The sequence below is a fragment of the Labrus bergylta genome, chromosome 4 (assembly GCF_963930695.1).
Source record: "Labrus bergylta chromosome 4, fLabBer1.1, whole genome shotgun sequence".
Taxonomy (NCBI): Eukaryota; Metazoa; Chordata; class Actinopteri; order Labriformes; family Labridae; genus Labrus; species Labrus bergylta.
Window position 1 is genome coordinate 932538 of NC_089198.1, and position 17870 is coordinate 950407.

Here is a 17870-nt window from a genome sequence, read left to right on the forward strand (position 1 = left end):
TCCAGCCAACAGAAGATGTATTTGCTTCTGAAGGAGACACAGTCACACTTGATTGTCAATTTGAGACTTCAACTGCCCCCTATTTGTTCTGGTACAGAAAAGAAATGGGTGATTTCCCAAAGTACCTGTGGAAAAGCTATGGAAGTTTTTCAGGAAATGCTCCTGGGATCTCGGATGACAGATTTAAAGCTGCAAAAAATGGTACATCAGTTCCTCTGAAGATCCAGAAGCTTCAGCTGACTGACTCTGCTGTGTACTACTGTGCTCTGAGGCCCACAGTGACAGGAAACACCACAACTCTGTACAAAAACCTCTGGAGAGAAGACAACACAATACTCCACAACATCCACTAGAGGGAGTCACTGACTATAAACTGGAATCGGTCAGGAGGGTAACTTACAAGACAGATCATTAAAAGTTAGCAGAGTGTCAGTAAAAGATGTTCAGTGTAAAGTTGTCAGTCGGGGAATAACACAGGGCTGTGAATGAGACCTGTCTCTGTGATCAGGCTCCTCCTTCTAATCCTCTAACTTAGTGTTGATGTGGACTAAACACAGAGATCACAGCCTTCTTTATACTCTCTGTAACTCAGAGTTATTAACACTGCAGATATGATGTCTCTGGTTATCTCAGTGTTGCTGGCTGCTGTGTGTCTTGGTATGAACTCTGTTTCTTTGATATCAATCCAACACTGACATGATTCTTTAACAGCACACTAATACTATTTGTTACTGTTTTACAGAATGTATGGCACAAAAAGACAACGTGCTGCAACCAGAAGGAGATGTGACTGCTACTGAAGGAGAGGCAGTAACTCTTGGCTGTCAATACAACAGCAGTTTATCAAATGATTATCTCTACTGGTACAAACAGGATGGAAACAACAGCCTCAAATTCATACTGAGCCGCTTTAAGATTGGAGAAGGGAAAACAATGGAAGAGTTTGAGGAGAGATTTTCATCCACACTGGATTCTACTTTAAGATCAGTTCCTCTGAAGATCCAGAAGCTTCAGCTGACTGACTCTGCTGTGTACTACTGTGCTCTGCAGCCCACAGTGACAGGAAACACCACAACTCTGTACAAAAACCTCTGGAGAGAAGACAACACAATACTCCACAACATCCACTAGAGGGAACATCAGACCGAACAACTCAGCACCAACTCATACTAGTTCTTCCTTTACAGCACCTCACCTCTGTAAATCTGGGAGAACTCACAATGGCCTCCGGTTAAAAACAAGTTCAAGTTCTAAATAAGGTGTTCCTCTGGCCCCGCCCACTGAGGCAAACCAATGAGATTGTCTGTGTCTCCAGAGCAGAAAAGTCAAACTAGAGGAGAACATCTGTGCAGCACAGAGGCTGTTTAGTTTAGAAGAACATTACTCATCTGCTGTCTGTTTGTCTTCAACAACTCCAAAGACATGCTGCTTTACCTCTTTTTACTTTGCTCTCACTTTATAGGTGAGTGTTACAACACACATCAAACTCTAATTTCACCTGCTGTTTAGACCAGATATCTGAACAACTATTTCAAAGTAGATGTTTATCTGTGGGAGCTACAAATTCCACTGATAGAAAAAGACTTTTGTTTTCTTCATGAATCTCAAAATGATCAAAGATGACTGATGAAGTAGAGGACTGATTTTCAGTCTCTTGATGTCTGAATCTCTTGCAGACTAACAGACATGTATAATACTTATTTTGCAGCCCTGGGCTCCATGAACAGCATAAACCCAGAAACAACTGAAGAAAAGGTTGAAGAGGGAGGAAACATCAACCTGACCTGTACATATGATGGTCTAATCTACAACATCCAGTGGTACAGACAAAACCAGAGATCCAGACCAGAGTTCCTGCTCTACATCACAGAGGGAGGATCGATTCATCCAACAGATTCTGATTTCTCAGCTTACATTAACAAAAAGGAGAAACGAGTAAATCTACAGATCTCCTCTGCTGCACTGACTGACTCTGCTGTGTACTACTGTGCTCTGAGGCCCACAGTGACAGGAAACACCACAACTCTGTACAAAAACCTCTGGAGAGAAGACAACACAATACTCCACAACATCCACTAGAGGGAGTCACACACTGATAAACTTCTATGGTATGTCATGATGAAGGCTTGATGTTTCTCAATTCAGAAATGAAACTAGTTCAACAGATGAGTCTCCTCCCAATGACTGCAGAGGTGTTTGATGACAGAGAACTGTTTGATTCCAGCTGTGAACATCAGACCAAACTCTACTCACAAAACTGAATCATATTGAACATTCAGTGACAGCATCTCACCTCTACAAACATGGAACAACTCACTGTTATTTTGTTCTTCTCAGCTCTCATAGGTATGTATGTAATAAATGGACAGTGTGTTGTGATTTTGAAAATAAAGAGTATTTCAGTCCGGAAAGCTGTCATTATAACCTTAAATATGTTAGATGTATAGTTATGTTTGTTGAATGTATAGATTTATTGACGTGACTTTGAATTATATCTTTGGCTTCATCTTTTTTCAGGTGTCAACTGTGAAGAACTCTCTCCAGTTAAGACTGAAGAGCACAGTTTAGAAGACAGCACCGTCACTCTGTCATACAGTTACTCCAAACAAGCTGATGGCAATGATTATTTCTTCTGGTATCGACAATATCCAGGAAAACAACCAGAGTTCATCATGTTCATCTCAGGGTTGAACATCACAAAAACAGCAGAATCTCTGAAATCAGAGAAAAGGTTTTTGACACGACTCTCTGAAAAAAAGGATCGTGTTGATCTACAGATCTCCTCTGCTGCACTGACTGACTCTGCTGTGTACTACTGTGCTGTGAGGCCCACAGTGACAGGAAACACCACAACTCTGTACAAAAACCTCTGGAGAGAAGACAACACAATACTCCACAACATCCACTAGAGGGAGTCACAGACTGACAAACTTGATATGTCATGATGAAAGTTTGATGTTTCTCAATTCAGAAATGTTCTTCTCTCTTCTCTTCTCTCTTCTCTTTTGTTCTTCGGAGGCTGCGATTTCTTGAGGTGTTCCACAGGGTTCATTCCCGGGTCCTCTCAGTTTTTAATTACAGGCTGACCATGATATTGTTAAAATTATTTGATGAGGTTTCCTTTGTGTTGGTTAAAGAGCCCATATTATGCCCTTTTTGGGGTTCATATATTTAATCTATGTACCTACTAAAGTATGTTCACAATAGCTAAAGTTCTGTACTGCCGCTCCATGCACCGGCTTGCTTCTGACTCTCTCTCTAAGGCTCTGAAGTGCCCATGTTCAGAGTCCCCATGTGTGTCAAGTCTGATCTAATTTGTCGGTCTGTTGGCTCAGCCGTAATTGGTCAGTCACTCAGCACGGTTCTCGGAAATCAATTTCAATCAAGCTATCAATTTTTATTTGTATAGCGTCAACTCATAACAAGTGTTATCTTAAGACACTTTACAAAAAGCAGGTAAAATACCTTACTCTTTGTCTTTTAACATTACAAAAGAGCAGGTAAAAAGACCTTACTTATTGTTATGTTACAAAAAGCAGGTAAAAGACCTTACTCTTTGTTTTTTAACATTACAAAAGAGCAGGTAAAAAGACCTTACTCATTGTTATGTTACAAAAAGCAGGTAAAAGACGTTACTTATGCTATATTACAAAGACCCGGCCTATCCATCATGAGCACTTTGATGGATCCCCGGCTCATGACGAAACAGCCTTCACAGGCCTGGACTGCGCCGGGGTTGGAAGGGGATAGTGGGAGAGATGGGATAAGATGCAGAAAGAGGGATAGGGAGCAAGGGGGTGGGGGGAGGCAAGCCGTCCATCAACAATCCGGTGGGGAGGGGGGAGGAGGGGGGGGGTTGTTCTGGCAGGCCGTCAACCAACGATCTCGAGGTGCCAGTTCCCCCGGTAGTCTAAGCCTATAGCAGCATAACTAAGAGCTGGTCTACACCAGCACCAGCCTTAACTACAACCCCGGCTGGAAGACGATTCCAGAGGAGAGGAGCCCGATAACTGAAGGCTTTACCTCCCATAGTACACTTAGAGACCGTAGGTACCACTAGCAGGCCTGCATTCTGGGACCGTAATGTTCTTGAGGGGCAGTACGGCACTAGTAGCTCCTTAAGATAAGTTGGTGCCTGGCCATTTAGAGCTTTGTAAGTGAGAAGAAGGATCTTGAATTCTATTCTAGACTGTATAGGGAGCCAGTGCAGAGAAAACAACACAGGAGTAATGTGGTCCCTTTTCCTAGTTCTAGTCAATACACAAGCTGCAGCGTTCTGGACTAGTTGAAGAGTCTTTAGAGACCCACTGACAAAACAGAATTACAATAATCCAATCTGGAGGTAACAAATGCATGAACTAGTTTTTCTGCATCATTTTGCGACAGGATATTCCTGATCTTGGATATATTACAAAGGTGAAAATAGGCTGTTCTTGAAATTTGCCTGATGTGAGAGCTAAAGGACATATCTTGATCAAAAAGAACTCCTAGATTCCTAACAGTGGTGCTAGATGCCAGGCTGATGTCATTAAGGACAGTCACATCACTAGAAAAAGTCTCTCTGAGGTTTTTAGGGCCTAGCACAATAACTTCAGTCTTGTCTGAGTTAAGGAGCAAAACATTTCTGGTCATCCAGGTCCTAACGTCCTTAAGGCACGTTTCTAGCTTACATAACTGACTGGTGCCATCGGGCTTCATTGATACATAAAGCTGAGTATCATCTGCATAACAATGAAACTGTATGGAGTGTTTCCTCATAATATTTCCCAGAGGAAGCATATATAATGTAAAGAGAATTGGTCCAAGCACTGAACCTTGTGGCACTCCATTGCTAACTTTGGTGTGCATAGAGGACTTATCATTAACATGTACAAACTGAGATCGGTCTGATAAGTAGGATTCAAACCAACTTCTAGCTACAGCACTATCAGATAAACTTCTAGAGAGCACATTTTTATTAAGCAGAGATAATTCTGGTGGGACAAAGTCGAAAGTAATAAGGAAATGGTCTGATAGAAGAGGATTTTCTAGGAAAACTGAAAGGTTTTGGATTTCAATGCCATAAGCTAAAACAAGATCCAGGGTGTGGTTAAAACAATGAGTAGGTTCGTTTACACCCTGGGTCAAACCAATAGATTCTAATAATGACATGAAAGCTGTGCTAAGGCTATCATTATCAACATCCACATCGATATTGAAGTCACCTACAACAATTATTCTATCACTGCTAAGGACTAAATTTGATAAAAATTCTGCAAATTCAGTTAGAAATTCAGAATATGGGCCAGGAGGGCGGTAAACTACAACAACTAGAACTGGCTGAAAGGTTCTTGAGACTGGATGTGAAAGGGTTAACTAGAAGACTAGAATTAAAAATAGCTGCCACTCCACCACCTCGTCCGGTGTCTTGAGGTATATGAGTACTAAAATGGTACTCATGGTACTCAATGGACTGGGAGGAATGGATTCATTTAAACTAACATATTCATCTCGACACAGCCAGGTTTCAGTCAAACAAAGTAAATCAATATGCTGATCTGATATCAGATCATACACTAAAAGAGATTTGGATGCTAAGGATCTAATGTTCAAAAGTCTGCAGTGAATTTTCTGATTTTTTTGCAAAATCGCATTCGTAGTTTTGATTCTAATGCGATTTACGCCTTTTTTTTCTACGTTTGGATGACTTATAAAAACGGGTCTGGACCGGGGGACATACACAGTACCTATAGTATAACTACAGTTCGATTCAGAATTACAGCTATAGTGACTGGGAGACAGATCTAAGGGAGGCGCAGAGAAGACTGCAGCTCTGCCTCCTGGTCTGAACTCTGTTGTTGTTGTCAAGGTTTTGGACTAATAACCTCTGCTATGTTTCTAGATAATAGAGCTGCACCGTCCAAAGTGGGATGGATGCCGTCTCTAGCTAGCAGACCAGGTTTTCCCCAAAAAGACTGCCAGTTATCTATGAAGCCCACATCGTGTGCTGGACACCACCTCGACAGCCAGCGGTTGAGTGATGACATGCGGCTATACATGTCATCACTGGTCTGATTTGGGAGGGTCCAGAGAACACTACGGAGTCCGACATCGTCTTAGTACACACCGACTCCACATTAACCTTAGTGACTTCTGACTGGCGTAGTCGGGAGTCATTAGTGCCGACATGAATTACGATTGTATCAAATCTACCTTTAGTCTTTGTCAGCAACTTTAAATGAGATGCGATGTCGCCCGCTCTGGCCCCGGGTATACACCTAACTATGCCCGCTGACTTCTCTAGCTTCATGTTTCGGACGATGGAGTCTCCAATAATCAGAGTTTTATTCTCTGTGTGTCGCTGAGTGGGGAAAATTAGTTTGAAACGTGAAGTGGTTGGTGGGGAACCGTGTGCTTCGATTTTCGACTATGCTTCCCTCGGACAGTAACCCAGCCACCGCCTCCCGGCTGCTCGGGAGCTACCGGGGGGGAAGCCAAGCTATGTCGGCCCACACCGACTACAGGTGGCTGGCTAACTACTGCTGCATATGATGACTCTGACTCAATGGTGCGGAGCCGTCTCTCTAACTCAGACACCCTCGCCTCCAAAGCTAAAAATAAACTACATTTCTTACATGTATCATTATCACTAAAGGAGGACGAGGAGTAACTTAACATCTGACACGTAGAGCAGGAGAGGGAGAGACAGATAAAGAAGCTAACTGCTAAGCTAGGCTAAGAGTAGGTAGCTAAAATAAACAAAACTGTGAAGCAGGTTTGTCGCTAGAGAGAAAGAGTGCTTTTGGATTTCTTCTGTTTGTCTGAATGTACAGTGTGTTGGAAACAACAGTCGTAAGAAACTAGACAAAATGAACAATTAAGCTTTTAGCTCTAACGATCAGCACTGAACAACACAGTACAGGAAGTGATGCAATACGCTCACCCGTAGTACATAGTACGTAGGACGTAGCAGCTGCAATGGGAAATGTCCCGCCCCTTTTACCATATTGGGAATGCAGCCATTCTGGCTCCGTCCGAGGGGAGCATAAACATGAGCACCTTAGCACTACTGTGCTACCGCAGGCTACGGCATATTGTTGGCGTGCTACAGAAGTTAATGGGCGTGCAACATGAGCTGCTGGGCCACAATGAGCCAATGGGCTTAGATCAGTGATATCACACTGACAAGACGTCACACTGGCAAAACATTTTCGAGGGGGGCTAGAACCAAGCGTTACATGCAGCTAATGCTGCAGCTAACAGGAGGACGTAGGAGTAGCCGCGTTTCCGTGGACTTTGAATTTTTGCAAATAGATGAACCTAAACATGCACAGGACACTTGGAAAACACACTAAAGAGCAGATAAAAACCAGAAGAAGAAGAATATGGGACCTTTAAGAGAAATGGATCTTGTAAAACTGTTCAAGACCTTCATAGAGTACTCACAAAAACCTGCTTGAAGTCCCTTTTATACACAATTGTAATATTTTTTATCTCCACTAGAGGCAACATAATCAAGGGGGAAGATCACCACAGCACTCTGTTCAAGCATTCATATGTAACAGCTGCTGTAAAGTGAACTATTCTCTCACTTCTGGCTGAACATCAGATCAGGTCTCCTGTTGGTTCAAACCTTGTTGTAGAGATGGAACTTTGGCTGTGGATTATTCTGGCTGCTCTTCTATTTGGTGAGAAACTACAGCATCATACATTTTTTTTACTCCTCACTTGTTTGTGTGTCTGTTCTTAAGGCTATGTAAATTATTTAACCTCAATCCTTTTTTTCATCAATCAACAATTCATCTTTTATTTTCTGTTCTCTTCTCAGAGTGTAAAGGAGAAGACAGAGTGATCCAGCCAACAGAAGATGTCTTTGCTTCTGAAGGAGACACAGTCACACTTGGTTGTACATTTGAGACCATTACTCAAAATCCCTCAATGTTCTGGTACAGACAAGAAATGGGTGATTTCCCAAAGTACATGTTGAGATGCTACTCAAAAGACGTATATAAAGCTCCTGAGTTCCAGACAGACAAATTTAATGCTGCAATTAACGGGAAATCAGTTCCTCTGAAGATCCAGAAGCTTCAGCTGACTGACTCTGCTGTGTACTACTGTGCTCTGAGGCCCACAGTGACAGGAAACACCACAACTCTGTACAAAAACCTCTGGAGAGAAGACAACACAATACTCCACAACATCCACTAGAGGGAGTCACACACTGATAAACTTTAGTTGTATGTGTTGATACAGGTTAGATTATTTTCCCTCATGATACAGTTGTGATAAAACTCTTCAGAAATGAAAATGATTTGATATGAGTCTCCTCCTACTGACTGCAGAGGAGCCTTATGACAGAGAACTGGGTCTTTGTAATATAACAATGAGTAAGGTCTTTAACCTGTTCTTTTGTAAAGTGTCTTCAGATAACATTTGTTATGAATTGGTGCTATACAAATAAAGGTTGATTGAGAACTCTTTTAATCAAGCTGTGAACATCAGACCGAACAACTCAGCACCAACTCATACTAGTTCTTCCTTTACAGCACCTCACCTCTGTAAATCTGGGAGAACTCACAATGGCCTCCAGTTAAAAACAAGTTCAAGTTCTAAATAAGGTGTTCCTCTGGCCCCGCCCACTGAGGCAAACCAATGAGATTGTCTGTGTCTCCAGAGCAGAAAAGTCAAACTAGAGGAGAACATCTGTGCAGCACAGAGGCTGTTTAGTTTAGAAGAACATTACTCATCTGCTGTCTGTTTGTCTTCAACAACTCCAAAGACATGCTGCTTTACCTCTTTTTACTTTGCTCTCACTTTATAGGTGAGTGTTACAACACACATCAAACTCTAATTTCACCTGCTGTTTAGACCAGATATCTGAACAACTATTTCAAAGTAGATGTTTATCTGTGGGAGCTACAAATTCCACTGATAGAAAAAGACTTTTGTTTTCTTCATGAATCTCAAAATGATCAAAGATGACTGATGAAGTAGAGGACTGATTTTCAGTCTCTTGATGTCTGAATCTCTTGCAGACTAACAGACATGTATAATACTTGTTTTGCAGCCCTGGGCTCCATGAACAGCATAAACCCAGAAAGAACTGAAGAAAAGGCTGAAGAGGGAGGAAACATCAACCTGACCTGTAGATATGATGGTGTTATTACCAACATCCAGTGGTACAGACAAAACCAGAGATCCAGACCAGAGTTCCTGCTCTACATCACAGAGGGAGGAACGATTCATCCAACAGATTCTGATTTCTCAGTTTACATTAACAAAACGGAGAAACGAGTAAATCTGGAGATCTCCTCTGCTGCACTGACTGACTCTGCTGTGTACTACTGTGCTCTGAAGCCCACAGTGACAGGAAACACCACAACTCTGTACAAAAACCTCTGGAGAGAAGACAACACAATACTCCACAACATCCACTAGAGGGAGTCACACACTGATAGACTTCTATGGTATGTCATGATGAAGGCTTGATGTTTCTGAATTCAGAAATGAAACTAGTTCAACAGATGAGTCTCCTCCCAATGACTGCAGAGGTGTTTGATGACAGAGAACTGTTTGATTCCAGCTGTGAACATCAGACCAAACTCTACTCACAAAACTGAATCATACTGAACATTCAGTTACAGCATCTCACCTCTACAAACATGGAACAACTCACTGTTATTTTGTTCTTCTCAGCTCTCATAGGTATGTATGAAAAGGAAAATGTGGGTGTTTAGGGAAATAATATGTATTTACATTTTAAAAGATGTTGAATTAAAACAATAGTTTTTTGAGGTGTGATGGATTGTGTTTCATTAAGAGTTGAATTTCAATAACACACGATTTTTTATAATTTCTCTTTCTTTTTAGATTTCAGCTATGAAGAGCTCACTCCAGTTAAAAATGACGAGTTCAGTTTAGAAGGCATCACTGTTACTCTGTCATACAGTTACCCTGAACTGTCAACTAATGATTATTTCTTCTGGTATCGACAACATCCAGGAAAACAACCACAGTTTATCGCCTCTCAAACATCAACAGGACCACTTTCCATTTCCGTCTCTGGACTGTCTGTTAGTATGAGGCAGGAAGAAAAACAACTGGATCTACAGATCTCCTCTGCTGCACTGACTGACTCTGCTGTGTACTACTGTGCTGTGAGGCCCACAGTGACAGGAAACACCACAACTCTGTACAAAAACCTCTGGAGAGAAGACAACACAATACTCCACAACATCCACTAGAGGGAGTCACACACTGATAAACTTTAGTTGTATGTGTTGATACAGGTTAGATTATTTTCCCTCATGATACAGTTGTGATAAAACTCTTCAGAAATGAAAATGATTTGATATGAGTCTCCTCCTACTGACTGCAGAGGAGCCCTATGATAGAGAACTGGGTCTTTGTAATATAACAATGAGTAAGGTCTTTAACCTGCTCTTTTGTAAAGTGTCTTCAGATAACATTTGTTATGAATTGGTGCTATACAAATAAAGATTGATTGAGAACTCTTTTAATCAAGCTGTGAACATCAGACCGAACAACTCAGCACCAACTCATACTAGTTCTTCCTTTACAGCACCTCACCTCTGTAAATCTGGGAGAACTCACAATGGCCTCCAGTTAAAAACAAGTTCAAGTTCTAAATAAGGTGTTCCTCTGGCCCCGCCCACTGAGGCAAACCAATGAGATTGTCTGTATCTCCAGAGCAGAAAAGTCAAACTAGAGGAGAACATCTGTGCAGCACAGAGGCTGTTTAGTTTAGAAGAACATTACTCATCTGCTGTCTGTTTGTCTTCAACAACTCCAAAGACATGCTGCTTTACCTCTTTTTACTTTGCTCTCACTTTATAGGTGAGTGTTACAACACACATCAAACTCTAATTTCACCTGCTGTTTAGACCAGATATCTGAACAACTATTTCAAAGTAGATGTTTATCTGTGGGAGCTACAAATTCCACTGATAGAAAAAGACTTTTGTTTTCTTCATGAATCTCAAAATGATCAAAGATGACTGATGAAGTAGAGGACTGATTTTCAGTCTCTTGATGTCTGAATCTCTTGCAGACTAACAGACATGTATAATACTTGTTTTGCAGCCCTGGGCTCCATGAACAGCATAAACCCAGAAAGAACTGAAGAAAAGGCTGAAGAGGGAGGAAACATCAACCTGACCTGTAGATATGATGGTGTTATTACCAACATCCAGTGGTACAGACAAAACCAGAGATCCAGACCAGAGTTCCTGCTCTACATCACAGAGGGAGGAACGATTCATCCAACAGATTCTGATTTCTCAGTTTACATTAACAAAACGGAGAAACGAGTAAATCTGGAGATCTCCTCTGCTGCACTGACTGACTCTGCTGTGTACTACTGTGCTCTGCAGCCCACAGTGACAGGAAACACCACAACTCTGTACAAAAACCTCTGGAGAGAAGACAACACAATACTCCACAACATCCACTAGAGGGAGTCACACACTGATAGACTTCTATGGTATGTCATGATGAAGGCTTGATGTTTCTGAATTCAGAAATGAAACTAGTTCAACAGATGAGTCTCCTCCCAATGACTGCAGAGGTGTTTGATGACAGAGAACTGTTTGATTCCAGCTGTGAACATCAGACCAAACTCTACTCACAAAACTGAATCATACTGAACATTCAGTTACAGCATCTCACCTCTACAAACATGGAACAACTCACTGTTATTTTGTTCTTCTCAGCTCTCATAGGTATGTATGAAAAGGAAAATGTGGGTGTTTAGGGAAATAATATGTATTTACATTTTAAAAGATGTTGAATTAAAACAATAGTTTTTTGAGGTGTGATGGATTGTGTTTCATTAAGAGTTGAATTTCAATAACACACGATTTTTTATAATTTCTCTTTCTTTTTAGATTTCAGCTATGAAGAGCTCACTCCAGTTAAAAATGACGAGTTCAGTTTAGAAGGCAGCACTGTTACTCTGTCATACAGTTACCCTGAACTGTCAACTAATGATTATTTCTTCTGGTATCGACAACATCCAGGAAAACAACCACAGTTTATCGCCTCTCAAACATCAACAGGACCACTTTCCATTTCCGTCTCTGGACTGTCTGTTAGTATGAGGCAGGAAGAAAAACAACTGGATCTACAGATCTCCTCTGCTGCACTGACTGACTCTGCTGTGTACTACTGTGCTGTGAGGCCCACAGTGACAGGAAACACCACAACTCTGTACAAAAACCTCTGGAGAGAAGACAACACAATACTCCACAACATCCACTAGAGGGAGTCACACACTGATAGACTTTAGTTGTATGTGTTGAGACAGTCTAGATTCTTTTCCCTCATGATACAGTTGTGATAAAACTCTTCAAAAATGAAAATGATTTGATATGAGTCTCCTCCTACTGACTGCAGAGGAGCCTTATGACAGAGAACTGGGTATTTGTAATATAACAATGAGTAAGGTCTTTTACCTGCTCTTTTGTAAAGTGTCTTCAGATAACATTTGTTATGATTTGTTGCTATACAAATAAAGATTGATTGAGAACTCTTTTAATTAAGCTGTGAACATCAGACCGAACAACTCAGCACCAACTCATACTTGTTCTTCCTTTGCAGCACCTCACCTCTGTAAATGTGAGAGAACTCACAATGGCCTCCAGTTAAAAACAAGTTCAAGTTCTAAATAATAATAATAATAATAATGATAACTTTATTTATATAGTACCTTTTAAAAACACAGTTTTACAAAGTACTTTGACAAACAGCAAAAACAAGAACAAAGCAAATTAAACCAAACACAGAAGAACATTAACACCAGTAAGAACATAACAGATGCAAAATACTAAGAATAATTAAATACAATTCAACAGAAAAGAACCCAAAGTGCACAATACCCAACAGACATATATAATCCGACCATCACAAGAACCATTATAAGATCCCAGGCAACACAAGAACCCAACAACAAGAGCTGAGACCAAGAGGACCAAAGATTTAAAAAGATGTAAGAAACTAAGAGATAAAAGCAAATAAAAAGATAACAGCAATAAGAAGGTAAGAGCAGTAAAAGAAATAGAAACAAGTGGTTAAAGGATCAAAAAACCCAAAACTATAATCTTAATAAAAATAAATATGAAACATAAATAGACAAAGTAAGTAAGATAAGAAATTACCAAGTTAAAACACAAGAGGAGATTAAGATATGAGCATAAATACGAGATAAGACCATAAATAAAAGGACAGTAAGAAGTAAAAGAAGATAAAAATAATAAAACCAGTAAGAGAAGACATTAAGAAGACGACATCACATAAAAGCAAGTCTGTAAAAGTATGTTTTAAGAAGGGATTTAAAAGACTTGAGGGAATCTGCAAGTCTTATCTCGTTCCAAAGTCGAAAAGGCCCGGTCACCTTTAGTTTGAAGTCTCGACTTTGGAACGACCAGGAGGCTCCCACCCGAGGATCTAAGACTGCGGGCTGGCTCATATGGTGTCAGTAACTCTGTTATATAGCTTGGAGCCAGCCCCGTCCGTGCTTTAAAAGTGATGAGTAAAATCTTAAAATCTATTCTAAAACTTACAGGAAGCCAATGTAATGAAGCTAAAATTGGAGTGATGTGATGTCGTCTGTTACAACCAGTAAGAAGCCTAGCTGCTGCATTTTGGAATAGCTGGAGGCGAGACAGTGACTTATTTGTGATTCCGGAAAAGAGGGAGTTACAGTAGTCAAGTCGGGAGAAGATGAGGGCATGGATGATCTTTTCAAGGTCTGGTTGAGTTAGAATTGTTTTAATGTTGGAGATGGTGCGTAGATGGAAGAAGCATGATCGGACAACTGTTTTGATATGGGATTCAAAGGTGAGATTGCAATCAAATGTTATTCCTAGATTTCTGGCGGTGGGTTGGACATTGGCGAATAAGGGACCAAGGCTGCTCTTTGAGATATGAGTGGTGTTTGGCGGGTTGAACACTATGATTTCAGATTTAGAATTGTTCAGTTGGAGAAAGTTTTGTGCCATCCAGCAGTTGATATCGTTTAGGCAGTTTCTGACAGCAGCTAGGCTCCTAGCGTCCTCAGGTCTCAAAGGAAGGTATATCTGTGTGTCGTCTGTGTAGCAGTGAAAGGAGACTTTGTGGCGTTCAATTATTTGGCCAAGAGGCAGCATATAAATGGAGAATAAAATGGGACCTAAAACCGAACCTTGCGGTACACCACAGGTAATGTTAGAGGTAGAGGAGGAGTAGTTACCGATGGTGACCGCGAAGGTTCTTTCTAAAAGATGAGAGTAAAACCAGCTAAGTGCAGTATCCTTTAAATCAACCCATTTTCTGAGACGATCAATTAAAATTGTGTGATCAACAGTATCAAAAGCTGCGCTAAGATCTAAAAGAATTAAAATTGTGCCCTCCCCTCTATCTGTTGCTAAAAGAAGGTCATTGGTTACCTTGAGGAGGGCAGTCTCTGTGCTGTGACAAGCTCTAAAACCGGATTGGAATTTCTCAAAGAGGTTATTTTCAGTCATAAAAGATAAAAGTTGTGTTGAAACCACCTTTTCTAAAACTTTTGATAAAAATGGAAGTTTTGAGATTAGGGATCAAGGTTGGGTTCCTTTAAAAGTGGTTGGACCACAGCATGTTTAAAAGCAGAGGGGACTACACTTTCCACCAAGGAACTATTAATAATGGATAAAGTACTGGGTCCAACTGTGCTAAAAACCTCTTTGAGAAATGTTGTGGGAATAAAATCAAGGCTGCACGTAGCTGATTTCATGTGGGTTAAAATTTCAGATAAGAAGGTCAAGGACACCGGCTCGTAACTGTTAAAATAACTGTTAAGTTCCCTGCTGGTGTCTAAAATACGGTCTGGGGGAATGATTTGTTGCCTAATGTCTTTGACTTTATGAGTAAAATAAGTTAAAAACTTCTCACATAGATCCTGAGAAGGATCAGTAAAATAAGAAGGGGAGGGGGTGGTGATTGATTCTAAAACCTTTTTTTCTGGGGTTAGAATGATTGGCTAAAATCAGATTAGAATGAAATGCTGCTCTTGCGTCTTTAACTGCCTTTTGGTATTGTTTCATTGAATCTCTCCATATTTCATAAAATACATGCAAGCCTGTTTTTTTCCATTTTCGTTCTTTCCTTCTGCAGTCTCTTTTTAGATCCTGAGTCAGTTCGTTTAGCCTTGGCTGTGGAGCTCTGTTAGTTTTTTTGTCTTTATAGGGAGCAACAGAGTCCAGCACAGTTTGACAGGTGAGATTAAAAGAGGAGACCAGCTCCTCTGTGTTCAAATTTTGGTAAAAGGCAGTTGAAGAGAAAGAAATAAAAAGCTCCTTAAACTTGCTAGCAGACGTAGAGTTAAACACCGTGCTGCGGACAGGTGGCTGAGATAAAACCATTCTGAATAAAACCAGTTTGTGGTCTGACACACAGATATCCTTTGTCTCAAAGATGTTAGGGCTGAGACCACTGTACAAGATCAAGTGTGTGGCCCTTAGAGTGAGTGGGTTCCTAGAATATCCATAAAATCACCCGCGAGGGACTGAGAGGGGCAACAGACATGTATGTTAAAATCACCTAAAACAAGGATTTTATCATACTTAGAAATAAAATGTGATAGAAACTCTGAAAACTCTGCAATTAAAACATTGTTAGGTCTGGGTGGTCTGTAGATGATTAAAATTAACACAGGATCTTTTAAGTTAACAATAAAACCAAGGTGCTCAAATGATGTAAAATGATGTAAAATGAGTGTGTATAATTGGAGAGCATTTCAAATCTTTTCTATGAATAACAGCAACCCCCCCTCCCCGGCCTGACAGCCTGGGCTGGTGAAGGTGAGTGGGGGTGTTGCTTCAATCAGAGGACTGCAATCTCCCATAGTCAACCAGGTCTCAGTGACAATAAAAAAGTCCAGATTATTATGATTTATAAAATCAAGGCAGATAAAAGATTTATTATTAAGGGATCTGATATTTAAAAGACCAAAGTTAGCTGAAGTGCAATTAAAGGTTGTGGGAGAGGTTGGAGGCGTACCTGGGTGAGATTGGAGTGGTTACAGTAATTGACAGGTGACAGATGTTGATGAGACAGTCTGCAGGTGACGTGTACAGGGATAGTGAATTCAGTGCTGTGGTCTGTGACAGTAGAGAGTGTATGACAGTTATTGGAGGACAGAGAAGAAGGAGAAAAAGAGCGACACCAGGTCCCTTTCTGAATAGTCACAGTTCAGCAGGCAGTACTTTTCAGTGTGGAGTTTCAGTAGGCTGAACTTTCGTGGTCATTCAGTGGTCATTTCTTGGGTCCGTGCAGTATACTGAACATTTCAGTATGGATACTAACTTCCGGGTTTCATGCAGTACGGATCGGATGCGTGCTTTCAGGAAATGAATTGTATACTAACTCCCACAATGCTGTGTGAGAAACGGAAATATAAAACGTCATTTCCTATGGTCACTTCACGTGCGCTTCCAAATCAAGCAAATGACCATGGATGCAGCTGGTTCGGGCAACGTGCCTTTCAAATGTGAAGTTGTTAAATTGTTTAAATGCAATGTGACGTTTTGTATTATTCACTGAGCCATAGTGCAGATCACGACCCTGTAATGAGTTATCAGAAGCTCAAAAACATTTACTCATGATTATTGTATGGATGTTGAAAACAAGTGCTTTGACTGTACAGGGACAGATGACCACACGCGGCAGCTGATCCGGTGGAGAGCCCGGAACAGCAATCTGTTCACCGGACAGCGGAACACTGCCCGCAAGGGTTTCGAGTAACTTATACCATTTGCATGTGTAGATTTCATGGATAGGTGCTGTCATGAGCTACGACAGGCTATATGGGCTCACAATCTATACTATTTTGCCTTAAAAGTCGATGTCAGTGCTATGTCGTGTGATGATCTAACTCGAAGATAAGCTTAAAGGTGATTCTATCCTGGTCTTAACCCATTACAATTACACTACACTTCTCATTAGAGCATGTGCAAAAGAGATGGGGGTGGAGGGGATAGTCCCCGTCCTCGCCCTGAAGAAGAGGTGGGAGAATATGAAGCAGAAGTACAAAGTATGTAACTCATACAACTTGCACATTACATGATCAAGACTGGCATGCCATTTATTTGACCATTCATGCTACTGGTCCAGGAGGCTCTGCCAACTGTGACAATTTCTGCTGCACACAAGATTCATGTGACACATGTGCAACATTGAGACCTTCAATAATGCCAATAGAATTTGAACTGAACAACATAAAATATACCTCATTGCTTAACATTACAATGGAAACATGTGGTTGTGTATTTGAATGGATATTGTTCACTAAAATATTGTGAATTCTCATGTTTCCTCAGGAGCTGAGGACCCCTAAAACAGGGGTCAGGACAGAGGGAGGGGAGATAACAGCTGCTTCCTGGAAGTGGTACAGTTTAATGGATGAGCTGCATGGAGCCACATCATCACCCCGCTGGCCCTGACGTCTTCATCCTCCCAGGAGCAGCTGTCATGTCTGAAGAGCGAGAGGAAAGGGAGAGGAAAGCAGAAGAGAGAGAGGAGAGGCTGATCAATGAGATGAGGGAAAGGGAGGAGAGATTAGAGAGGGAGAGGAGAGAGGAGCAGGCGAGGAGGGACAGGGAGGGCAGGGATAGGGATGAGCGCTTTGCGCGAGAAGCGGCTCCCCGTGAGGAGCGCTTCTTAAATTTTTTGTCTAGATTTCTGAAATAATGTTTATGTTAGCAAGTTTGTTTGTTTGTTATTTTTGCATTTAAAGCCATTTTGTTTAAATTATTCATCCAGTGATACTGCGAAATTTATTTTGTCATTTCTTAAATAAATAATTTATTTTGTGCACATTGTATTTGTCTGCATTGTATATTATAAATGACATCTCC

At 40.9% G+C, this 17870-nt stretch overlaps 1 protein-coding gene across 1 annotated transcript; it reads left to right on the plus strand.

Moving 5' to 3' along the window:
- The first annotated feature begins 2303 nt into the window (after positions 1-2303).
- On the plus strand, positions 2304-17456 carry LOC114919001 (uncharacterized). Its single transcript, XM_065953344.1, has 4 exons — positions 2304-2346; positions 2518-2827; positions 9857-10148; positions 17334-17456. The coding sequence occupies exons 1-4, from the start codon at positions 2304-2306 to the stop codon at positions 17454-17456; spliced, it is 768 nt and encodes a 255-aa protein (XP_065809416.1).
- Positions 17457-17870: the final 414 nt, after the last annotated feature.